The 21,018-nt window shown below is 37.1% G+C and overlaps 1 protein-coding gene across 2 annotated transcripts; it reads right to left on the bottom strand.

Annotated features, from left to right (window-relative positions):
* Positions 1-7,705: 7,705 nt before the first annotated feature.
* LOC146473721 (gamma-aminobutyric acid receptor subunit beta-3-like) lies at positions 7,706-18,820 on the bottom strand. 2 transcript variants are annotated; one of them, XM_085117764.1, is made up of 10 exons: positions 18,714-18,820; positions 16,393-16,494; positions 14,074-14,168; positions 13,613-13,680; positions 12,750-12,967; positions 12,153-12,235; positions 11,652-11,792; positions 10,146-10,309; positions 9,048-9,260; positions 7,706-8,369 (listed from the first exon to the last, which is right to left on the bottom strand). In XM_085117764.1, the coding sequence occupies exons 2-10, from the start codon at positions 16,476-16,478 to the stop codon at positions 8,145-8,147; spliced, it is 1,293 nt and encodes a 430-aa protein (XP_084973890.1). In that variant the 5' UTR covers positions 16,479-16,494; positions 18,714-18,820; the 3' UTR covers positions 7,706-8,144. The 2 variants fall into 2 exon arrangements, with proteins under 2 accessions (XP_084973890.1, XP_084973889.1); XM_085117763.1 differs by lacking the exon at positions 18,714-18,820 and adding an exon at positions 16,606-16,692.
* Positions 18,821-21,018: the final 2,198 nt, after the last annotated feature.

Below are 21,018 nucleotides of genomic sequence, written 5' to 3' on the forward strand. Positions count from 1 at the left end.
ACTTGAAATTTTGTGTTAATATCCGGATCCTTGTTTCTGTTCCTTCCTAAGTTTCAACACAGGTGAATGTCTGTTTGCTTCTCTCAACCTTCGAAAGGGTGATCAGTTGACGGATAGCAGAATGTCAAAGCGAGCGAGATAGACAAATGTGGTTGCGATATATTATATTTTTACCGCCATATTACAAATAAACCAGATAATTGCGCATTGCATTAACGTTTTCTATTAAGGAAGGCGTTTGCTTGCCAACGATTCAATTTGAAGATATTAAACCAAACCTTCTTTAAATGGCCAGCGTGGGAACTTGACAGAAATTCAAACAATATCTCCGCACACGTACGGAATTCATTAATTAAGACCATTTTTTGGTGAGAAAAGGGGAAGCGGTTTCTAAAAGCCGTATCGGCTTTTCTTGAAAAATCCTGGCGTAAACAAGAAGCCAGAAACTATTGAATTTAAAGAAAACTTGGTTTCTCTCTTCTGTCTCTTTTCGCGCGAAAAGAACACAAAATGCTGACCTAAATCAGAACGTCTAGAGCCAAGAAAAATATATGTATATGGTTTTTTTAAAGTTCAAAAATGCAAATCAGACGTCTTAAAACTATTTTGAGCTGCAAAAAATTGCGGAATTGGATTTGCGATGGGTAAATAGACACGAAAGGTACATACCGTTTTAGTATTTTGCCGATAATGATTTTGAATGACGTTCGAGCGTGGGTCCTTTCAACAAAAGAACGATAATATTACATCCACAAACGGATGCGTTTGCGTCAAAATAACCTTAACTTCTTCGTATAAATTAAAATAAGTTCTTCATCCTTTTTTCCTTTATCGCTACCGAAGGAGTCATTTCACAAAGTCAGCGAACCCGTGAAGTGTATTCAACAATACCACAGGAAGGAAATATTCCATAGCTCTCATTCTTTGAATGGTCACACTTTGGAACTGTAGTTCATTTATTTACAGAACTATTAAAACTCACAACAACCTATGTTCATGTTAGTTAACTCGATGGTTTTAAATCGGCAACGATTTGTGTCTGGAATACTCGCTTTCCAGCATTTCAGAATCAAGGTATACTGGACAAACTAGCATCAATTTTCAGTTTCCCTTGTGTGAACCAATTTTAGAGATGTCACGACTGAATCTAAATGTATTCAAGACTTCGTCTCTTGTAATGATCCTCCATAATTCTGTTCAAACGTTCTCCTGTCCATGTATTGGCCAATCTTTTGGAACCCCTTTTTTCTAACTTGCCCTTGAATTTTGAGAAGGTTTCTCTTTCCTCTCTTACGTTCTAAATATAACCTTTCTTTGTTTTCTTTTTTTTTTTTACCAATTCACTAACAAGTTTATATCCCTTGCGGCGTTGAAATCAATTTCTAACTGGATCAGGTCTTAATCGTCAGGAATTAACCGCTAAACGACGAAAGAGGAATTTTTTTTAACACAAACCGTCACCAAAAGACCAAAATAACAAAACAATAAGTGATTGAAAGATACCCCTCCACTGACAAATGAAGATAATTTTTCACAATCATTCGGCCAAGCAGGGTATTAATGAAAAGACTTTACTCACAGAAGAGAATTGAATAGACATATAAAAAACTTAACATAATTAACAATTATCCTGCCAATCGGAGTATAAAATGATAGGAAGACGTGACGCTGTGTACCGAGTTAGCTATGATTCATGAATCAATGACTAGCTAGTTTGAATGGAATAATGGTTTTGTTGTTGTTTTCTTAACCACAGGCAAAAGTACAGTTACCCAAGACAATGAGGAAATACATGATGGATGTAAATGATAGTTTACTGGTAGAATGTTCCTTCAGTTCATTTGAACACGCGTCTTTCCAAATAGGTTAGTAGAAATGTATGGCATCATATACCTTGTGTGTTAAGCCAATCATGTTGCTAGGAACTGCGCTAACCTATGGTAATCGTTAGTCTGAAATGTCAGCCGTCTCCTCCCCCTAACCCACAGGGGGCGCGGTTAGGGTGAGGAGACGGCTGACATTTCAGACTATGGTAATCGTCTCTTGATAAGAGAATTAGGAAGATTAAGAATTGGCAGAAATAGCCACGTGGCCATCATTTGCCGCATTTTCCTTTTGCCGATTCTGCATGGAGGTGAGAGGTTTCACGTTAGCTACAAACCTGAAGACTATCCTTCACAATCTTCATATAATTACTTGTTAAATCTTTTGAGAAAACGTAAATAGGAATCAAAAAATAGCCGTTTGCCGTTAACGTGATGTTTAATCTCTGTTTTGTTATACCACGAACGCCATTCCAGTCCTTCAAGAAATCACACATGGAAATGGGAAACTGAGGCCGCCAAGTTTCCATGATGTACCATCAAAAAACGCCAGGCAATGTTACACTCAAACGATTTTATTTCCGAATGTTTTCACATAGGAATATTAATTTTCCTACTCAAAATTCGTACATAACCTATTTGGGAATGAACTGACGGACGCACATGATAAACTGTTCTGAAGGAAGGTCCTGTCCAAAAATCGATTGCTTGAATGGTTTTTACTTAGAGATTTGAATTAACAGACTCAAAATTTTGCAACATAATGATATAGTTTCCATCTTAAAGACTACGGATGCAAAGTAGGTTAAGTTAGAGTGGTAAAACGTGTGGTCTTTGCGGGGGAGTCACAGGCTCAGAAATTACAACCACAAATGAAGAACATGAAACAGGGCCACGGGAATCAAAGTAATGCTAAATGCATTTATTTGAGTAGTCACACTTCAGGATTTTATCTACAGATTTGAACTTCATCAGATCTTAAACTTGCTCCCAAAAGCTCAGTCGCCAATTTTCACACGTCTTCGTAATAGGAACACTGCCTTCCCAGCTTACTGAACTTCGTGCGCTACGGCGACGCTCTAGCGTAAATTTTACGTGTCAATTTATTTTCATTTGGGGTAGTCCTGCAATGACGCAATCTAGAATGCACGCAGCTTATTCAAGATAGACTCTGAGAGGCAAAAGTTGAAGGATTTCTTCTTCTTCTTCTTCTTCTTCTTCTTCTTCTTCTTCTTCTTCTTCTTCTTCTTCTTCTTCTTCTTCTTCTTCTTCTTCTCAGTGTTTCGAATGCTCCTTTTTGCTTTGGGTTCGAAGTGCTCCCAGTTACTTAAAATTGAGTCCCCTGTCTCGATATGTCAAATTGTCTGACAGATGCAGCATTTAAATTTCAATTACAGTTGTCTGTATAGAAGATAACTAAGGAAATTTACTTATTAATAGACGAATAACGTGATAAATAAATTTACAGTCACTTATGAAGGGTCTTTAACCCGATTAGAAACCAAAGCTGAGACAACCACTGAATGAGTGGACCTTTAGATGACGGCAAGTATGTATCCCTATAAATGTCCATGGAAGGACTTAACGAACCATGGCTATAGCCTTCCTATGTAACATATTATCAATCTTAATATCATGGGTGACAAATTACTCCTTAATTTTGAGCGAAATTTCAACGTTAATTTATAATTTCACATGTGAACTTACAAAATTGCTATGGCAACTTTTCCTATATCTCAGTGCCAAGATGGCGTCCAGGTTTAAAGATGTTACGGATGAAAGAAGTTAAAGGCATTAAAAGACGCTGCAGAAAGCCTAAATACGCGAAAGAGAACAATTAACTGGGTGAGGGTTTTTGAGAACTGGTGTAATGAAAATGGCCTTGAGAAAAACCCTGAAACGGTTCGTCCTGAGCAATTGGATAGAGTACTCGAGCGGTTTTTTGCCTGCCTGTGTAAACAAGACGGAACCGACCACGATTGTGAGCGTAATTTGTCATCCATGATATTAAAAGGTAATCAAATGGTATACTCGTGAAATTAGGAAAAAATTTCACTTGCGTTTTGTCAAAATCCTGATTATTAGAATTTTGACAAAACGCACGTGAAATTATTCAGTTCCTAATTTCACTCTTCACCCTTTGATTACATATAATAATCTAGAACATCACAATTTAGCTAAAACTGGATCAATGAATAATACAATTCCAGTGTTTTGAGTGGCTTAGAGACTATGGGATATCAGCCATTATATACCGTCTACGTCCGAGAAACAGCCTTCATCAAATCACCTGCTGGCCTTCCATACACTGAAATAAAATCATGAAGATCTAGCAATATCCCTTGTTGGATATGCAAGGATTATCATCATCAATCGTCTCATATTCAACGCTCGCTGGTAGAACTGATAATCAGTAATAATAATTAGAGGCGAGGTATAATTTCGAATGCCACTACGACCGTAATTTCGCTTTTCCTTTCCGCGAATTGCGTGGTACATTTGCTTCCATCATTCAGCATACTCGCGGCTAATTTTTTTTTTGTTGTTGCTTTTTTTAAGATTCTCGCCATTACAGCCTGATACAAAACCCAGAGCAATTTCCTCCATAGGATGAGTCGCTATCAAGGCAACTGTCATGTCGCAACCAACTGGTTAAAGATGTACCCTATAACTATAAATTTTTATCCAGCGAAGAGTGATCATCCACAGTGGTTTTATTGTAATACGATAACCTTTCTACTTATTTGTTATTTGTTTCTACTTACATGCTTGTTATGAAAGTAATGTAAGTCGAGAGAGAAAAGCAGGCGCAGATTATAAGCACGTTTTTATTCTTAAGCCTGAGCTTACGCTTCAATCAATTTAATACACCTTTTCACGGTGGTTTTAAATTTTGATGAGGCAACGTAACGAAAACCCATTGACAACTAGAAAGAGCATCTTAAACTTAGTACAAATGCTCAAGCTTGCCTTTTAAAAAAAGCGAAAATTCAGAAAAATTTCACAGACATTTGTACTCCGTGAGAGGGGCAAAAATTGTCCGTCCTGATACTCGAGAAAACAGACATTTATAAAACTCTCATAAATTTTCGCTTTTATAAAAGTCAAGACACTCAAACTTGGCCAATTTACCAATCTTAAGGTGCTCTTTTTAGTACTGTCAATGGATTTCCCTTCATGTCCTACATCAAGGTTTAAAATAACTGTGATAGAGAAGAATTGCACGCACTTGTGCTTTTTACGCTTGTGCAAATCAAGCCTTCCTTCAGCAATCAGACATCGTGCTTTATATACAACACCATTTTATGCTTGGAGCGACTGCCGTAGTATTCCAATAGTTTGTCATATCACGTCTTATCATAGTCCCTAATGAAAGAAAAGCAAGAAATTTAACCGTACACAACATATCGAAGAAAGAAATATCTTTTTGCTTCTTTATTTTATTTCCACTAACAATATAGTTTTTAGAATTTTTAGAATACGACATTAAGCTGTTGTTATCGAGCTTTCCGCAGTCCACGTTGAAACGAATTACAGATACGATGATATATGTTTAAAGGAAACTAATGCAAATTCTCCGGGTTTCTCAGCAACAGGTGGAACTCATTAAGCCGCAAGACGTTTTTAATTGGTTTGACTGCGTCTTTGAACTTTAATACGTGAATAATACGCAATTAACTTTGATTCCGGTGAGAGCAATGAACTGTGTGCCTCAGTTAAAAATCTAATTGTATTTCATTTAGATTCAATTTCCTGCGTGCTTCTTTTGTTCAAAACGAATGGGATTAAAATTTAATATTAAACACGTGCACTCACTTCCTTGAAAGAAAAATGATGTTTTAAGCCTGATGAATAAATTATAGATAGTTTTTTTTCTGCTTGCAAAAAGAAAACCGAGTTCCCCCAACAGGATTGGAACCTATGACCTTCCGATTAGTAGTTTAGCCTCCTACGCACTCTTTCATGGAAGTCAGATTATAAACTTTTGGAAGAGGATAATAACTACAGTGGAAGCCCTATTAAAGGGACTATGTCACCCCAGGCGCATGCGTGCGTTGATGAGAAGCACTTTGAAATCGTTGCCCAAGTTTTTCAAAATACCGTCGGAGAGTTCAGGAAGCTATTTTCATCCGTTTGAATGGCGTTCATCTTTGGAAAGTTTTTTTTATTTAGAAACGTTCTTTAGTAATTACAGAAGCTGTTTGTTGCGATATTATTGAAAGCTTTTGCAATGGCGAAAGCAAAAATCCCGCCACAAGTTGTATGCAAATTAGTCTCAACCGAACTCTACTGCTCATGAGCACCAGCTGGCATAATCCCTTTAAGCGCCACCTAGGGAAATGATCGCCTTATAGGGGTTTGACTGTAGTTTGGATGTTCTACCTCTGAAAATAGGTTTTTTTTGACTAATGATTCCTCAAACCCTGACCCTATTTCAGACCAAAATATGTCATTTTCCGGTACCCTCTTTCAGACCTGGCTCTAAAATTCACCCATCTTCAGACCTAATCCCTAGAATCCGTACCTATTTTCAGACTTTCGGGCCAAAATGGTTAAAATCTATAGCCTTTTTCAGACCAAAGCGGCGAAAAACTCCTAACTCGTAACACCGTCTTTTCTACCAATTCAATTCTTGGATAGTAGTTTAGCGCTATTGTTGAGTTGAAATTCGCGAAGTAGGAATTTGTATTTTCAAGATCCGCAGGCCGCTCCTATTGTTCAGCACCTCCGGGAACGGCGGTAAAATAGGGAAGGATGCATTCATGTATCGTCACACGAAAAATACCAGTTTATATTAATCTTAACCCTTTTGCTGCGGGCCATTTTTTCACCCGTGTGCGAACCAGACTCGTCGCGATGATTTTCATCACTTTCGCCGTGACAAATTCATTGCCAAAAATGTCTTACAGCAGAATCGTTCCAAAGCCTCTCTAGAACATCGTCAGCTGTGTATCCACTCATTGCTTGTAAGTTTCAAGCGAAAAAAATAATCACAAAATTCACCCAAAAACCACACGTGAAAATCCAAGATGGCGGACAATTTGCATTTGACAAGAAAAACAAATCTTGTATGTTTTTTCGGTCATGTATCTGTCACCAAATGTACCAGTCTTTACCAGGCCCTCAAAAGTTTATTTATGTGCGGTTGATTCTTTCTTCTATGTGCGGTATTATTCATACAAGCACTGTAACTTAAGACGTACTGAGTACGTCCTTATAGCATATGAGTAAACTGATACAGGACGTACTCAGTACGTCTTTGTAGCAGTGAAAGGGTTAACGCTTCATTACTTCGCTTCGTGTAAATGACCATATAGACAGTTGCAATTCACGGAACAAACACTCAGTTTTTTTAGTCAGGAACCATGCTCTAGCACGTTTAAGCTACAAGTAAGCAAGATAGGAAGCTACTGATAACAATTATTATTACTGACAGTTTATTCTCAATATTGGTCAATTGAAATTTAATTTGATTCAAAGCTATCCTTGCCTCTCTCCACACATATAACTGAGTTTTGAATATTAATATGAGATATACAAGAGAGGTTATTTTGTTGAGTTCGAAAGCCGACAGAACCCAAGACATCCCAGTACGCAAGCCAGTAAATCGTTTTCCCATCCCGCGATAACTAAAATGTTTTCATCAGAAACGGTTAACGAAGAAAAAAGTGTCAAAATCCTAAAATTAGTGACATTTCAACAATCAAATGTCTATGCTTTTACCGTCAACGTGAATTTTTGCCTAAGTCCATACGTTGTAGAACCAGTGACAGCAACTGCAACGTCAAAGCACATTCCCACTGATAAAGCCTTCTAATCCCCTCTCTCTCGTCATAACCGCGTGCAGTTGCTCTACCTTGACGGACACGCCCATGCATAGTAAAAAGGGACGTTATCTTCAATTAGAAGGGGCCAATTCAGTACAACTATTACACTTGTAATTTAGAAGTTGGGATGGCAGTTTGACAAACTTAAACAAAGAGAAATTGAATGAGAAGTTTAAAAAAGAGGAGTTCAATAACTATCGTTTTCTGCATGAGCGTGTAATAACAAGGGTTGGGTTGTCGGTTGCAAGTGTAAACGTTTCATTAATCTGCTTCTAGATTAATGTGTGACGATCACATTATGAATCGTTGAATCAGCGATAAAGGAAATCCACCAAAAAGATTGTTGGTGATGATGAATGCTCGTGGGAAGAAAACTCTGCGGCAGGAACCTCTTTCAATGAAAGCTCCCTTTCCATCTTAACTGCATGGAGTTGCTCCATTAACCATTGTCTCTCCATAACGCGCCCAAAATAAAAAGAAAGGCATTCATATTTCATGAATTCTTTGAATCAACGATGAAGTAAATCCAGAAAATAAGGTTAATGATGACGAATGTCAGCGGGAACAAAACTCTACTGCGGCTATCTATCCTCTGCACGTTTACATCTTGATCAGTGAACGACTTGATTTTTTCTCGCAGATTAGACACTTGCCTCATCAAGTGTCTTGTTTTCAGATCACTGCTTTCTGGCTTTTCTTTACAGGATGAGTCTATGCTCTAAAGAGAAATTAAAAGATAAAAATCATACTCAACCAAAATACATGTATCGTAAATTTCCTCCCGCTAATGAATAGACGATACCCTTGCCCCTCTCCCTTTCGTTCACCAAAAATATAACTCATAATATAATGTTGGGCCGAGTATGAATTGAAGATACGTGCACTTAACAAATGTGTCTGCAATTTGTTTCATTCGTCTGCCCAATGCATCAAGCATTTCCACAAACAAACGAGATGTCACTTCCTGAAGAAGACCGGAAATTTGACATACTTTCTATATTTCTTTTCTGCAGTCCAGTACCGCCTTATCAACGTTGTTTGAATTGAGGAATCACGTCAATCAAAACGTCACAGTAAAAACACCAGAAGAGAGACTGACAAAAGATTATGATGGAAAAAGAATCCCAACCATGCTGGCTATCAGGTTCAAAACAGACGTCAGGTAGAACTAAAGATGAAATATATACTGCTTACAATAGAGCTTTTCTCTTTGATGATAAAATCTGTGGGTTTTTTTTTTATAATAAAGGATTGCTTGTAAAGTAAAAAATATATATATATATATCTATTCCATGTCGACCGTCGAACATATATTACATAGCCAACTTGGCGCTTCGGACCTTGTCGTCCATGAGCTCATGCAATTAATGTTCGGTGAAATTTTCATGCCGCTCACCTCACGTTCGATATCAATATTCCTGAGTTTATTCTTTAGTTTCTCTCGCTTTCGTGCTTCTAAGCTTTCATGGAAATTGATTACAGCGAACTCCACCAGAGCGCCAAACACATATACCAGGCAAGTGGTCAGAATCCAGTCGCTGTACTTCACATACGTTACTCGTGGGAGTGAATTCCGGACTGATGCTGTCAGGGTTATCATAGTGAGGACCTAAAAAAGAGTGGTGACTCTTTATAGTGCAAAAATTCAGTCCTTAAAAAGATGAGAACATCTGTCGATCTGATGGCTGTCCTTCGAATGACAATACAGTGCCAAAATATAGCAGGGCACTCCATTTAGCGCGAGAACATGCCTAATTTAATTTTCAAATTCCATAGAGCGGTTTTCAGTTGTGTTCAAAGTGCATTTAGTCCGCGTTTCAGTTTGATTTTGTTTCTAGAGCGGTTGTCAATTGAGTGTCGAAAGTAATTTCGCGTTTGCTTTGGTTTTGCATTACTACTCTCTGTGATTTGTTAACAAACCTCGCGCCACTTTTTCCCGTGCTTGGCGCCAGTTACATGTATTTGCTTCGAATTCTTATTGGCTCGTTGTGTTGTTTACATTTGTTGCGATTGGCCAGAGTAATTACTTTGGTTTTGGTTTTACGACACTCAATTAGAAACCGCTCTATACGGTCTGATTGGTTAACAAAACTTGCGCCACCTTCTCAACCAATGAAAAGCGAAACAAAAACCAATCGCGACTTGTTCGCAAGCGTTTTCCCGCGCTTGGCGCCGGTTACTTGTGTTTGTTTCAAATCCTGATTGGCTCATTAAGTTGTTTGCGTCTGTTGTGATTTGTCAAAGTAATTACTTTGGCTTTGACCTCGACTGACCATTTTCAAGTTTATAACACCCAAGTGAAAACCTCTCCATCTAATTTGAAAATGATTGTTCATTCAAGACTTTCTTCAAGACCACTAATGGCGGTGCAAAGTAAACTTTCAAGTACTTGCAGTAGTTTTCCATGAGTGAAAATGATTCTTGCAGGGATTTTCTAAGTGCTGTTGAAATGCATAACATTATAGTCCAACGTAATACATGTATCGACACTGACCGTTGTGATGCAGAGCGCAACTCTTGCTGGGGCCGCTTTGTAGTTGATCCAAAATGAAACCCACGACAATGCCACGATCATGATGGACGGTATATACGTCTCTGTTATAAACAAACTTAGCCTCCTTTGGAAGGTGAAAACAAGGCTTAACCTAGAATAGTTACCTGAAAAAGTAAGGAATTATTTAGACGTAGCTAAACTAACTCGTGCTCAAGTAACAAATGCGCAACCATTTTCCATTCATTTTCTTTATTTTTAGGCTCTTCGCCCTTCATCGGATGGGTCAACAACCGATTTTTGTCCATCAAATATTTTCGTTTGAATGCGATTGGTCCTTAAATTTCAACTATTTTGGAATTCATCAGGATTTCCCTCCCAGATTCCTAAATGAATCAGTGAACCAAGGAATGACCATTGAACTGTTACTTTGTAACCAAGAACAATGACTGTATGGAACAGTAAAAACTGTTTCTTTCAAAGCTATCAACTCGCTTGAAACCCGCCTGCCCAAACCCAACTTTTAAAAATCATCTTATTTCACTTTATTATTATTATTATTATTATTATTATTATTATTATTATTATTATTATTATTATTATTATGCGCAGTAAAACTATCTGTATGCACGGTATAAGAAGCACCACAGGGCGCGTAGCGTAACCTGTGAGCCAAGCGAAACTTAAAATATCACGTAAATAAATCAATAAAATATATGTACATATATAAAAATATACAATATATAAAAATATATATAAAAGCCATAGTCTAAAAATATAAATTATATAAAAATACCTAAAAGTCATAGTTTATATCAAAATGTATAAAAGTTATAGCTGGTCTATTCATGGCTGGTCTATCAATCTTGGTATAATAAAACATCATGTTACTACTTTGAAAGTTCTTGCAATGTTGAGCGAGCGTCGCCGATAAAACCGCCTTCTGCATTTTCTCTAGGACTTGAGTAGTCTTCCGCCCAACCAGTGATCGCACACTAATCTCTGTCTCTTCCGACCAGCCGCCTAGCACATCCATGATAATGTTATACTGGTGCACCTCATATCCTTTGTATTGCTCCTTCAGTTCCCACCTCAAGGGACCATACTTCATGGTTTTCTCCTCGCTCTTCTTCTCTCGATTACTTATCTATTATTATTATTATTATTATTATTATTATTATTATTATTATTATTATTATTATTATTATTATTATTATTATTATTATTATTATTATTATTATAACTGATTTTTAAATTTAATTGACGCTACATATAAGTTGTTTTATTTTATAGTTGGCGTGATATCTTTACAGAGTTTTCCGACTTAATAAAGAAATGTAAATGTAAATCTCCTCCAGCTGAAATAAGAGTTTCTTAAAAGAACTGTAGGCTCATTGTAATGGCACCGTTTCAGGGACAAGAGCATATTATTTTAAATTAGAAGTGTACTTAATTAAGGGAGGATCAAACGTATTTGGATAGGGAAGAACGAATATATTAGTGCTTTACCGATGGAGTAGATATCGATATTTTCCGATGCTTTAATGTCAACAAGATCCATCTGTGGAAGGGAGATATCTGACGATCGTTCCACTGATTTCAGGCGGCCTCGCTTCCATTTGTATTTGGCATCGGCTTCTGAATAGGAATCTGATTGACATGAAAATAAATACAATGATATTTGCAGTTAATTCGCAAGTACCTCAAACAGTATTGCGCATTGAAGTGGCTGGTTCCACTATTGTTTTGAATAAAAGAAATATGTGTAACAAATAATACGGTGAAAGGCCAACCTGACCACCTTCGCATGCAGAAACTGGCAGCTGAGACTGCCACTACAGGGCCTGGTTTTTCAAAGAGCGGATAACGTTATCCCGCAGATATATTGCTGTCCAGCAGAAAAAAATCTGCTTCAATAATACATTTTTTCAGTGTTGCGAACGTGCTTCCAAAAATGCTTATAAAACTTTATAACGTTTGGTTTTCAAATTTGAACAAAAAGTCACTTACAGCTCATGATGTTCAGCATGCACGACTGGTTGTCCAAAGGATACGTGCGTAGGTTCATACGACAAACACCCGTCAGGGAAATCCTTAGAAACAGAAATAAGAGAAAGTAAGGGACGTGAACTTGGAAAATGTTAGACCACCATAGTTTAGTTAGGGCTCATACGTAAGGTCCAGTTTAGACGTCGTACCAGGCATTATGATGTTGTTTACCTGTTATACAGGGTCCCAATTAGCTGGGGTTTTTTAATGAATTCTATCATAAACAGTTAAATCGTATCCTCGGCAGAGCTTTTCGCATACTACATAAGAGTAGAAATGTATTGGGTACGGTGCATGTGAGGCGTGGAGTCTAAGCCAGACCCAAGAACGTTATGTAAAGAAAGTAAATATTCAACAAGAGTTTACAATCCAAATCGCTCGCGGATTAGACAAGGTTGTTATCTCTTACTCTAACGGCTCTTCATCCTTCTTTGTGAACCCACCATCGCTACATGCAGTGTGCTTTATAATTTGGATACGGAGCTGTAGTTAACATCAGCAACTTTTCTCGTTTTTAACTATGTATGGTGCATCCTTACAAGCCGACGCACTGCTTACCTTATACTGAAGAAAACCGTTCCGTTAGGTAGAAAGATGAGCACATAGTTTTTCTTGGTGATCTCATGGATATTTGACTTCTTCTCACTGTTGAAGTAAGTATCTGGAATCCAAATTTTGTGAAGTATGTCCCCCTGGGCAACTATCTGATCTGTACCATGGAACTTAAGGCGCGGGTCTTCCCAAGTCTGCCGGAAGTACATGGTCATCCTATAATCCTGTTTTGTAACAAGGATAATTGTAGGATAAGTGATGATAAGGTGTGTACATTTCAAAGAGCTGGAACAATCAAGGAAGCTCTTAGTCTATTTTCGTCTGGATGGGGGAGAGATTTTGTTTAATTTTTAGCTTTGAAGCGTAACTGATAAGTTGTTACAACTGAAGAAGACTTCGCACTCATACCGAGACAAAACATAAGGTATAACTAAAATGAAAGGAAACCAGCAGATTAAGTAACTAGTAGCTAAAGTAAAGGAGGAATATACGTTGCGAAAAAAGTGATGTTATGATTTAAGCGTGGTGAATAAATGATAGAGATATTTTTTTTGTTTTCAGCGCATACTCGGAAAGGAAAATCCTAGTTTAGATGCTCTACCACTGAGCTACAGGAGACTCGTGGGAACAAAGCCATTAAACTAATCTCTTTTATCAAAAGTTAAGTTGTGATGCTTGCTTCAACGTAACCATGACAACCGACTGATGACACTTAGCTTCAGTATGGAAAACTAAGGACTTCAATTCCCAAACGTGGTCTGTTCAAAACCTTCAGTAAAAGATGATACATACATTTCGGTTTTTTTTTTTTTTACCGACTTAGCTAGCAGGATTCCAATCATACACATTCAGTCTAGCCTGTTTCTTACCATGTTAGTCACAGAAATTTCACCAATATCTACGATATACAAGTCAACGTAGACGGTAACTGGTCTACCTGAAAAAATAAATAATAATAAAAATAAAATAAAAAGCTAAGGATGGATTTATTTACAGTGTACCCCAATAGCCGTCGCATTTATATGTGCGGAAGTTTGTTTTGTTTAGTTTAAGACTTTCAATGCTTCACACGGGAAAATGTGGTAGTTAGCCTCTTTAGCAACATTTGAATAAAGGACAAACTAGCTTAACAAATAGATGCACTCTATAAATTGAAAAAGCTTGGGAAACGTAAAAAATGATCCAGTTTTTAATAATAGCTGATATCTCATGCCGCTAAGCCAATGAAAACTGTGGAACTGTATTATAAAATAATCCAGCAATATGATATCGCTGGATTATCACTGCATGATGCAACGAGCTCCCAATAAACTTTGATCCAGCTGTTTACCTCCAAATTTCGGCCTCAGTCTGTTATCGTAATTTTGCAGCAGTAAATTCAATGTTCCCGTGGCATTCCGTGTCTTCTCTTCCTCAAGGGCATGCCTGGTCAAACAAACAAAATCTCATGTTATTCTAGATAACTGACCCTATCCTGATATTTATCAGTATGCATTGAGTCGAGCAAGTCCTTAAAAACAAGGACTGATAGACGGAGTTAAATATATTAAAATATATTATTTTGGGTGCTCGTCTCCTCATTACTAGCCCACTACTAAAGCAAGGCACATTATTGAACTAAAACTGCAAAGGGACAAAAATCATATTTTTTGCACCAAATGCTCACATAAATAGGTCAATTTCGATATATTGAAAATCAGCATTGGCTCTGAGGCTAAAGAAACTTCCCTATAATTTAGTTTTGTTTGGTTCCTCTACGCCTCGAAGCCAAGTTTAATATTAATATATCGAAATTGATCTATTTTTGTGCCGAAGCATCTGGTACAAAAACATGTTGATTTTGTTTTCTGTGCCTTGCTTTAGTAGTGCGCCAGTATTGAAGGTGAAGACCACCAAAAATAGCGCACAAGACAGACTTTATAACAACACTGTGCCCTAAAATAAGACGGCGACTCAACACGAAGTGATGGCAACTCCACAGAGATCGCTCCATCGTCATCCAGCCGAATGAGCAACAAACGCTAAATATTAAAGGCAAGCGCAGAATCATTAATGAGGTTTGACGTATGGTCGCCAACATCGTAATGGGCGGATACGGTGTCAACAGTGATTGTAGTGATGATAATTTACAACGTCTGGTTTGCAAATACCCTTTTCGTAGCAGCTGTGGTAAGGTTAGCTAATGGCTAGCACTGATTAATCTTATACCCTGGGGATTCCGTGACCAAAAATTAATGAAGATCCAGACTAAGATTATATTAATGGTGTAAGAATGATCTAGCCAAAAAAGTTTTATCTCCCAGTTTCCTGTTTATCCTGCCAGAGAAATGACTAGTGAGATGATTGCATTATCAATATATTAATTTATTTATTTTGAATAGAGGCACGACATTTTTTTATCGTTTTTGCAACATGCTGTGCACAAGCAGAATGACGAGGCTTGAAAAGAAAATAACCAGATGTTCACCATGCTATCACCATCTCGCTTTTTTTGGTTGCTTTTTACTGAACATGACTACAAAGCTGATTTCATACCCAAACCACTTGAAACCAAAATTGAGTTATGGTGATCTCTACGGCATCAACGTTTCATTGCCTTAACGTTTCAGATATTTTCTTGTTCATGTTTAACTTCGCTGTTCTTTCCAGTGCCTTATCAAACGCAAGATAAAAATATAACTGCGAAATTTGACCACTTTGAATCGGGGATATATATTGCATGATTTCGAATGGGTCATTAATTATGTATTGTCAGACGAGCAAGTCTGACAAGCAGGAATGGATGTGAATTGTATTGGTTTATTTTTAAAGTCATTGTATTCCTTCTCCATTTTTATTGTTGCTGTTTTACTTAATCTCTACTGGTGTGCATAGCAAGGGATTTTGTCGACGTTTCTGCCAGTTCTAGGCGTAGAAAAAGTTTCGATAAACGCCCCAAAAAAGCTCGTCACGCAGACTGTACAGACGCAAGAACAAGCCCAAGTATAAGGGAAGATTCAACACTCCTGACATAAGCTGACAAACGCAAACGGGATAAAGAGGAACAAATGCTTTCAATTCCTGTGGTAGTGCTTGCTTCTTGATAGTTTCAAGACTGAATCTTCTGTCGCTCTAGTGTAATTGTACTCATGAATATCAACTTCTTCAAATTGGCAATCGCGTGAAGAGAATGACAAATTTACACCACACTTAGGACGCAACCACGAAGATGTAATGATCACTCCAAATTGAATTTGAAAAAATTATATTAAAAATCAACAAGTTTGTTGAGTGGGAAATATCGTGGCTCTTCTTTCAACAACGCTCAGAATAAATGTGGCCTAACTATAAAAAGTAATAAATAGAATTCTGTCTGCAAGTCGCGACTTCTTTTTCAGTTAAAATTATAGTTTGCTCAGCAAAAACTGTTGAAAGATGATATTAAATCTGTGCCATTCTTTTTCAATGTGTCGAGCACATTTCCGAGGTTTGTATAAATTTTCAGACGTTGTCTAATCAAGTAAGACAAAAGAAGCAATTCTTTTGAAATCTGAAATATGTGAATCTGTTTAAACCAAACAATCGCAGAATTGACGTATCTGTCAAGTTAAAAAGCCGATGTCTGAGTAAGACTTGAAAAACCTGCCAGGCATTATCAACGGTGACTTACTCTTTAGCTTCTTGATCCGTTTGCGATGATGGACCAACGAGGATACAAATAACTTGGAAAAGTAGCCAGGTTTCCTTCAGCAACATCTAGGAGTTGTCACCTCTACAAAGAATGAAAAAATGTAAAGTCCGTCTAGTTTCAAATTCATTTATATCTTATGAAATTTCCGTCATTAATTAGTGAAAATTTAATGGCCGCGGCTTGACTACTTACTGGTCCATTGCCGTTACATGTGAGTTTTATTTAAGGACTTTTGATAATCTGTACACTGACAAGGGAAAAGCATAGCTCTTAGAAAATTTAAACCTATCTGGACAATTTTTTTTAGCTCTCTTGCAAAATCTACCACTTATAAAAAGATGATTATATTCGCGGTATCCGGTTTTGACAGATATTGGGTTTTGTTTAAAAAAATTGAATCCCCCACAAAGATCATAAGCACAGATATTAGACTAAATAAGAAGAATATTTAGTAAATTAGATTTAAATTATCAACGGTCTCGTATTGTTTTGGTTTCAGTGTCTGTGTTAGTAAAAGCTCCGGATTGACTAAAAGATTGAGCTCTGATTAGACCTCATGTGAAAACTGGAAATGAGATCTGCATGGGTTGATGCGCTCGTGCAGTGATCATATTGATAATGCCAAGGTCACAATCATTCCTATCTTAATTGTGGATATTTTAGAACTGTTGTTGCACAGAGTGAACGGTCTTACACCCGTAATGAATAAAAATATGAATAAAAGTTTGATTACGTTTGTTCTTTGTTTTCCTCGGGCGGTGGCCATGTTGAATAATTTAGGCGCAGTCGCCTTTGAGGAGGACTGAGACCAAAATTTTAAGTTTCGAAAACTCCGCTAAATTTATTCAAAACGGCCAAGAAAGCTTTGAGAAACAATAAAGGTTACCAATCCTCAGTGCATGTTAGATTTATATAACGAATGTGAGAGCACCCTCTATAGTTGCCAGTAGTTCCCATCTGGAGCAGGGGGAGGGGGGTGGGGCGGATTCTACCCGTGGCGACTTTGAACCTGAATACCTTTTTACATGTAAATATTTGAGCACACTTCAGGACTTTTTCAGAAATTTATCTGAAAAAAATTTGTGTCCATTAACTTTGATGTTACCATGGCAAACAATTTTTGACAGACAGCTTTCGCAAAAAGAAAAATCCCTTTTTAAATGAAGAAAATTAATTTTCTGGCTGTAACGTTTGTGTTTTAACTCATATTAGTGTTCCTTAATTATGACGTCATTCGACGTCATAAATCCAGTTGCGGACCTCAAAGAGAACATCTTTCGACGTACTATCTATCCTCCAAACCTCATTGTCCTAGGTAATATACTTGCGAAGTTAAGGGGGGTGAGGGATTGAATCCGCTTCCCCGCTCCCCAGCCCAGAAGACAGAAATAAAAGGCCGGTCTACATAGAGTTAGGAACAAACAAGCAAATTGTCGATAACCTTAAAAAAAACTTGCTTGGTCGTTGCATCACAGTACTGTTTAGCTCTGTACCTTAACCTTTTCCTTCTGTAAGAAATTCTGCTGTTTTAAAAATCAATTTAATTTTTGTATTATTTTGTCTTCTTTATATCATCTTGATCAGAAAAAAACCCATTTATACATTTACTTTCAGCTCAAAATTTACATATGCGACTATAAAACTAGTTTGTCGAAAGACCTCGTCAGTTGGTCGCCATTTTTGTTTCGACTTCCTCACGGTTTCAGATTCAAAACAAACATGGCGACCAAGTGATGAGTAACCTGTGAAAATAATCAGCTACTGCAGAGAAATGTAACGGAGTTTGCAGGCGCTAATAAATTGGCTCAAACCCATTCATGTGATATTACTATCTATATTTAAGGCTGTTGAAAATTGAACTCAACATCACATTATTAATATCCAAACATTTTTAACTTTGTTGTTCTTACAGGAACAGGTAGTCACCACAGAGGTAAAAATATAGATAAAACAGTGGCGATCGACATGCATGAAACTTTCAAAACAGGAAAAAAAAGCTTAATCCTAAAGAATAATAAACAAAAGTTGCAGCATGCCCCAAATTTAAAACCGTAGCAATGGCTTTGTCTAAAATCTTGGGCCTTGTATCGAGTAGAATCTTTATCAACTCCCATAACTCAACTTCGGGCTAAGTGTCCATTGGGTTAATCATTACATTTATTTAACTCCTACAAACCTAAATTTGGGTTAACTCTATAGTTTTTTGTTTCCCTTGAAGGTCCAAGCTGTCAGACTTCCTCTCAACATGTTGTTTATCAAAACAAAAAACCATTGTTGATATGTTATTGAACGTGTCTTACCCACAAACCTGTTCTGTGTCTTTTTGCCAGCAACGACCATCAAAATCCTCTCCTGTTTCTTGCTGTCGAAGACACAATGTAATGCGACATCGCTATATGCCTTTCAGAACAAGAAAGAAAGAAACTAAAAAGGGCGGAAGTCCTCTACCTCTGAAGGCAAACTCGATGAGCAAATTTAAAGGAAAAATTAGTTTCATTAGGTTTTTATCGCCGACAATGAATAAATCTTACAAGTTGAATTGACCAGATACGTGTTATTGTCGAAACTTTGTCACATGACGACAAATTTGTTTGAATTTTGAATGCCATTTATTCACTTAAGACGAGGTCTTTATCGATCAATATTTGCTCGCTTCTATTCACCGGCGCTATAATAAGGGTAAGTTCAACTTGACGTTGAGCAACGGACAAGGTTAGACTAATATTATGTTTGCATTCCTTTCAACAAAAACTAACAGATATCAATGCAATGACGACTAAAAGGAAAACCTCTACCGAATTTCAAGGCCATTGGATAAGGAAAATAACCTAGCTAATATAAAATCCACGACGATAACGATGTAAAACAACCGACAACTTTTACCTGTCGCTAAATTAAGCGTACAGTAATGCAGTTGTGTAAAAATGTAAGCATCTTTTATAACGAAATTGCGACAACGTAGTTTATCCTTACCTGTAAATGTACGTGGGCTATCACGAACTGATCGAAAAGGATTTCGTCGGGTTTTCCCTTTGCAGAATTTTTATGTTTCTATGCCTTGGCATCTTGGGTTTGTTGTTTTGAGTGTTCATGCTGAGAAGACCGAGTTCTGAACTAAAGTAGCTAACTCTCCCCCCTACCCAAGGGTATGCTATATTGGGGTTCAAAATACTTCCCTTCTTAATCATTGTCATTTATGTTCAAATTGACAAGCGAGTGTAGTTTGTTTATTTTTCATTCATTCGTTCGTTCATTCATTCATTCACTCACTCGTCATTCATTTATTCAACTATTCACTCGCTCAGGCATGTATACGTCGATTTATTTTATTTCATTCCTTTCATTCATTCATTCATTCATTCATTCATTCATTCATTCATTCATTCATTCATTCATTCATTCATTCATTCATTCGTTCGTTCGTTCGTTCGTTCGTTCGTTCGTTCATTCGTTTGTTCGTTCGTTCGTTCACTCACTCACTCACAGTTACTCACTCACTCACTCACTCACTCACTCACTTATTCATTCATTCAGTCATTCATTCATTCATTCATTCATTCATTCATTCATTCATTCATTCATTCATTCATTCATTCATTCATTCATTCATTCATTCATTCATTCGTCGGTTGGTTCATTCGTTTGCCTATTAATTTAATCACAATTAATTCTCAATCGATATTATCGTTTTTGTCCATCCTTCACTCCCTCGTTCTTTTGTTCGTTCGTTCGTTCGTTCGTTCATTCTGATTATTCATTACGTTATTTAAGAATTCAGATTTACTCTTATTACATTTCAATAAACCTCTCGATCTTACCTAACTTAGTAGCTAGCTAGCTAGTAGCTGATTACTTGAAATCAATCATCAAAACAATATTTTAACAACAGTAAGTTAAAAAATCGGGAGTGCGGAATAGTGGCTTGAAAATGCATGATTAGCTTAAGCTTCTGGAATAAGAAAAACGAAAATCTGTCTGTTGACTCCAAGAAGCATACACTATTAAACTTTATTTGTTTTAACATTTAAGAAACTGCCAATCACGCTGTAAGGAAATAAAAAAATATATATGTTCTTAAATCCTTTATTGCCTTCATTGATCGCAAGGGCTTAAGTATTCGTCACGGTAAAGTGGCCTACACGGAGCACAGCTGGTCGATCCACTCATCCTTTAATTTCTGTATAACTACCCTCCTCTAGAACTAGTTCATTGCAGAGTTTTACATATTCTTAAAGTATTTTTTATATATTATACTAATGCTTTGTCGGTTCCCTTTATTCAGCTGGGTAGACAGAGACAAGTAGAAATAATGTTTGCTTGTCTAAGAAACAGCACGAAAAGTTACAGAGGCCGGACTGAAAGGCCCACCGATAAACCCCGTCGTCCGATTTTGAAGTCCGACGCGCCAACCACTGATCATCAATGCGCCTTTGATCTTCATGGGGGGATTTTATACAAAATTCTACTTTGGATTGGGTGCATCTAAATTTTTAGTTTAAAAATTATCAAACTGGGCCAACTTCTTCAAATTATTCCCTTTTGTATTTACAAGTAGCTAGAAGCTGATTATGACCTGCTCTAGCTTCCTTAGCGAAAGTCACCTTT

The sequence above is a fragment of the Pavona decussata genome, unplaced genomic scaffold (assembly GCF_977016875.1).
Source record: "Pavona decussata unplaced genomic scaffold, jaPavDecu1.1 SCAFFOLD_92, whole genome shotgun sequence".
Classification (NCBI taxonomy): domain Eukaryota; kingdom Metazoa; phylum Cnidaria; class Anthozoa; order Scleractinia; family Agariciidae; genus Pavona; species Pavona decussata.

What these genes read in the sequence shown, in the direction of transcription:
- LOC146473721 (XM_085117764.1), bottom strand. Translation starts at nt 16,478, where the DNA reads ATGTTGCTGAAGGAAACCTGGCTACTTTTCCAAGTTATTTGTATCCTC. An exon ending in ACGGATCAAGAAGCTAAAGA is followed by an intron (nt 14,169 to 16,392) that starts GTAAGTCACCGT and finishes TTGTTTGACCAG; the next exon opens with GCATGCCCTTGAGGAAGAGA. An exon ending in AAATTTCTGTGACTAACATG is followed by an intron (nt 12,968 to 13,612) that starts GTAAGAAACAGG and finishes GTTACAAAACAG; the next exon opens with GATTATAGGATGACCATGTA.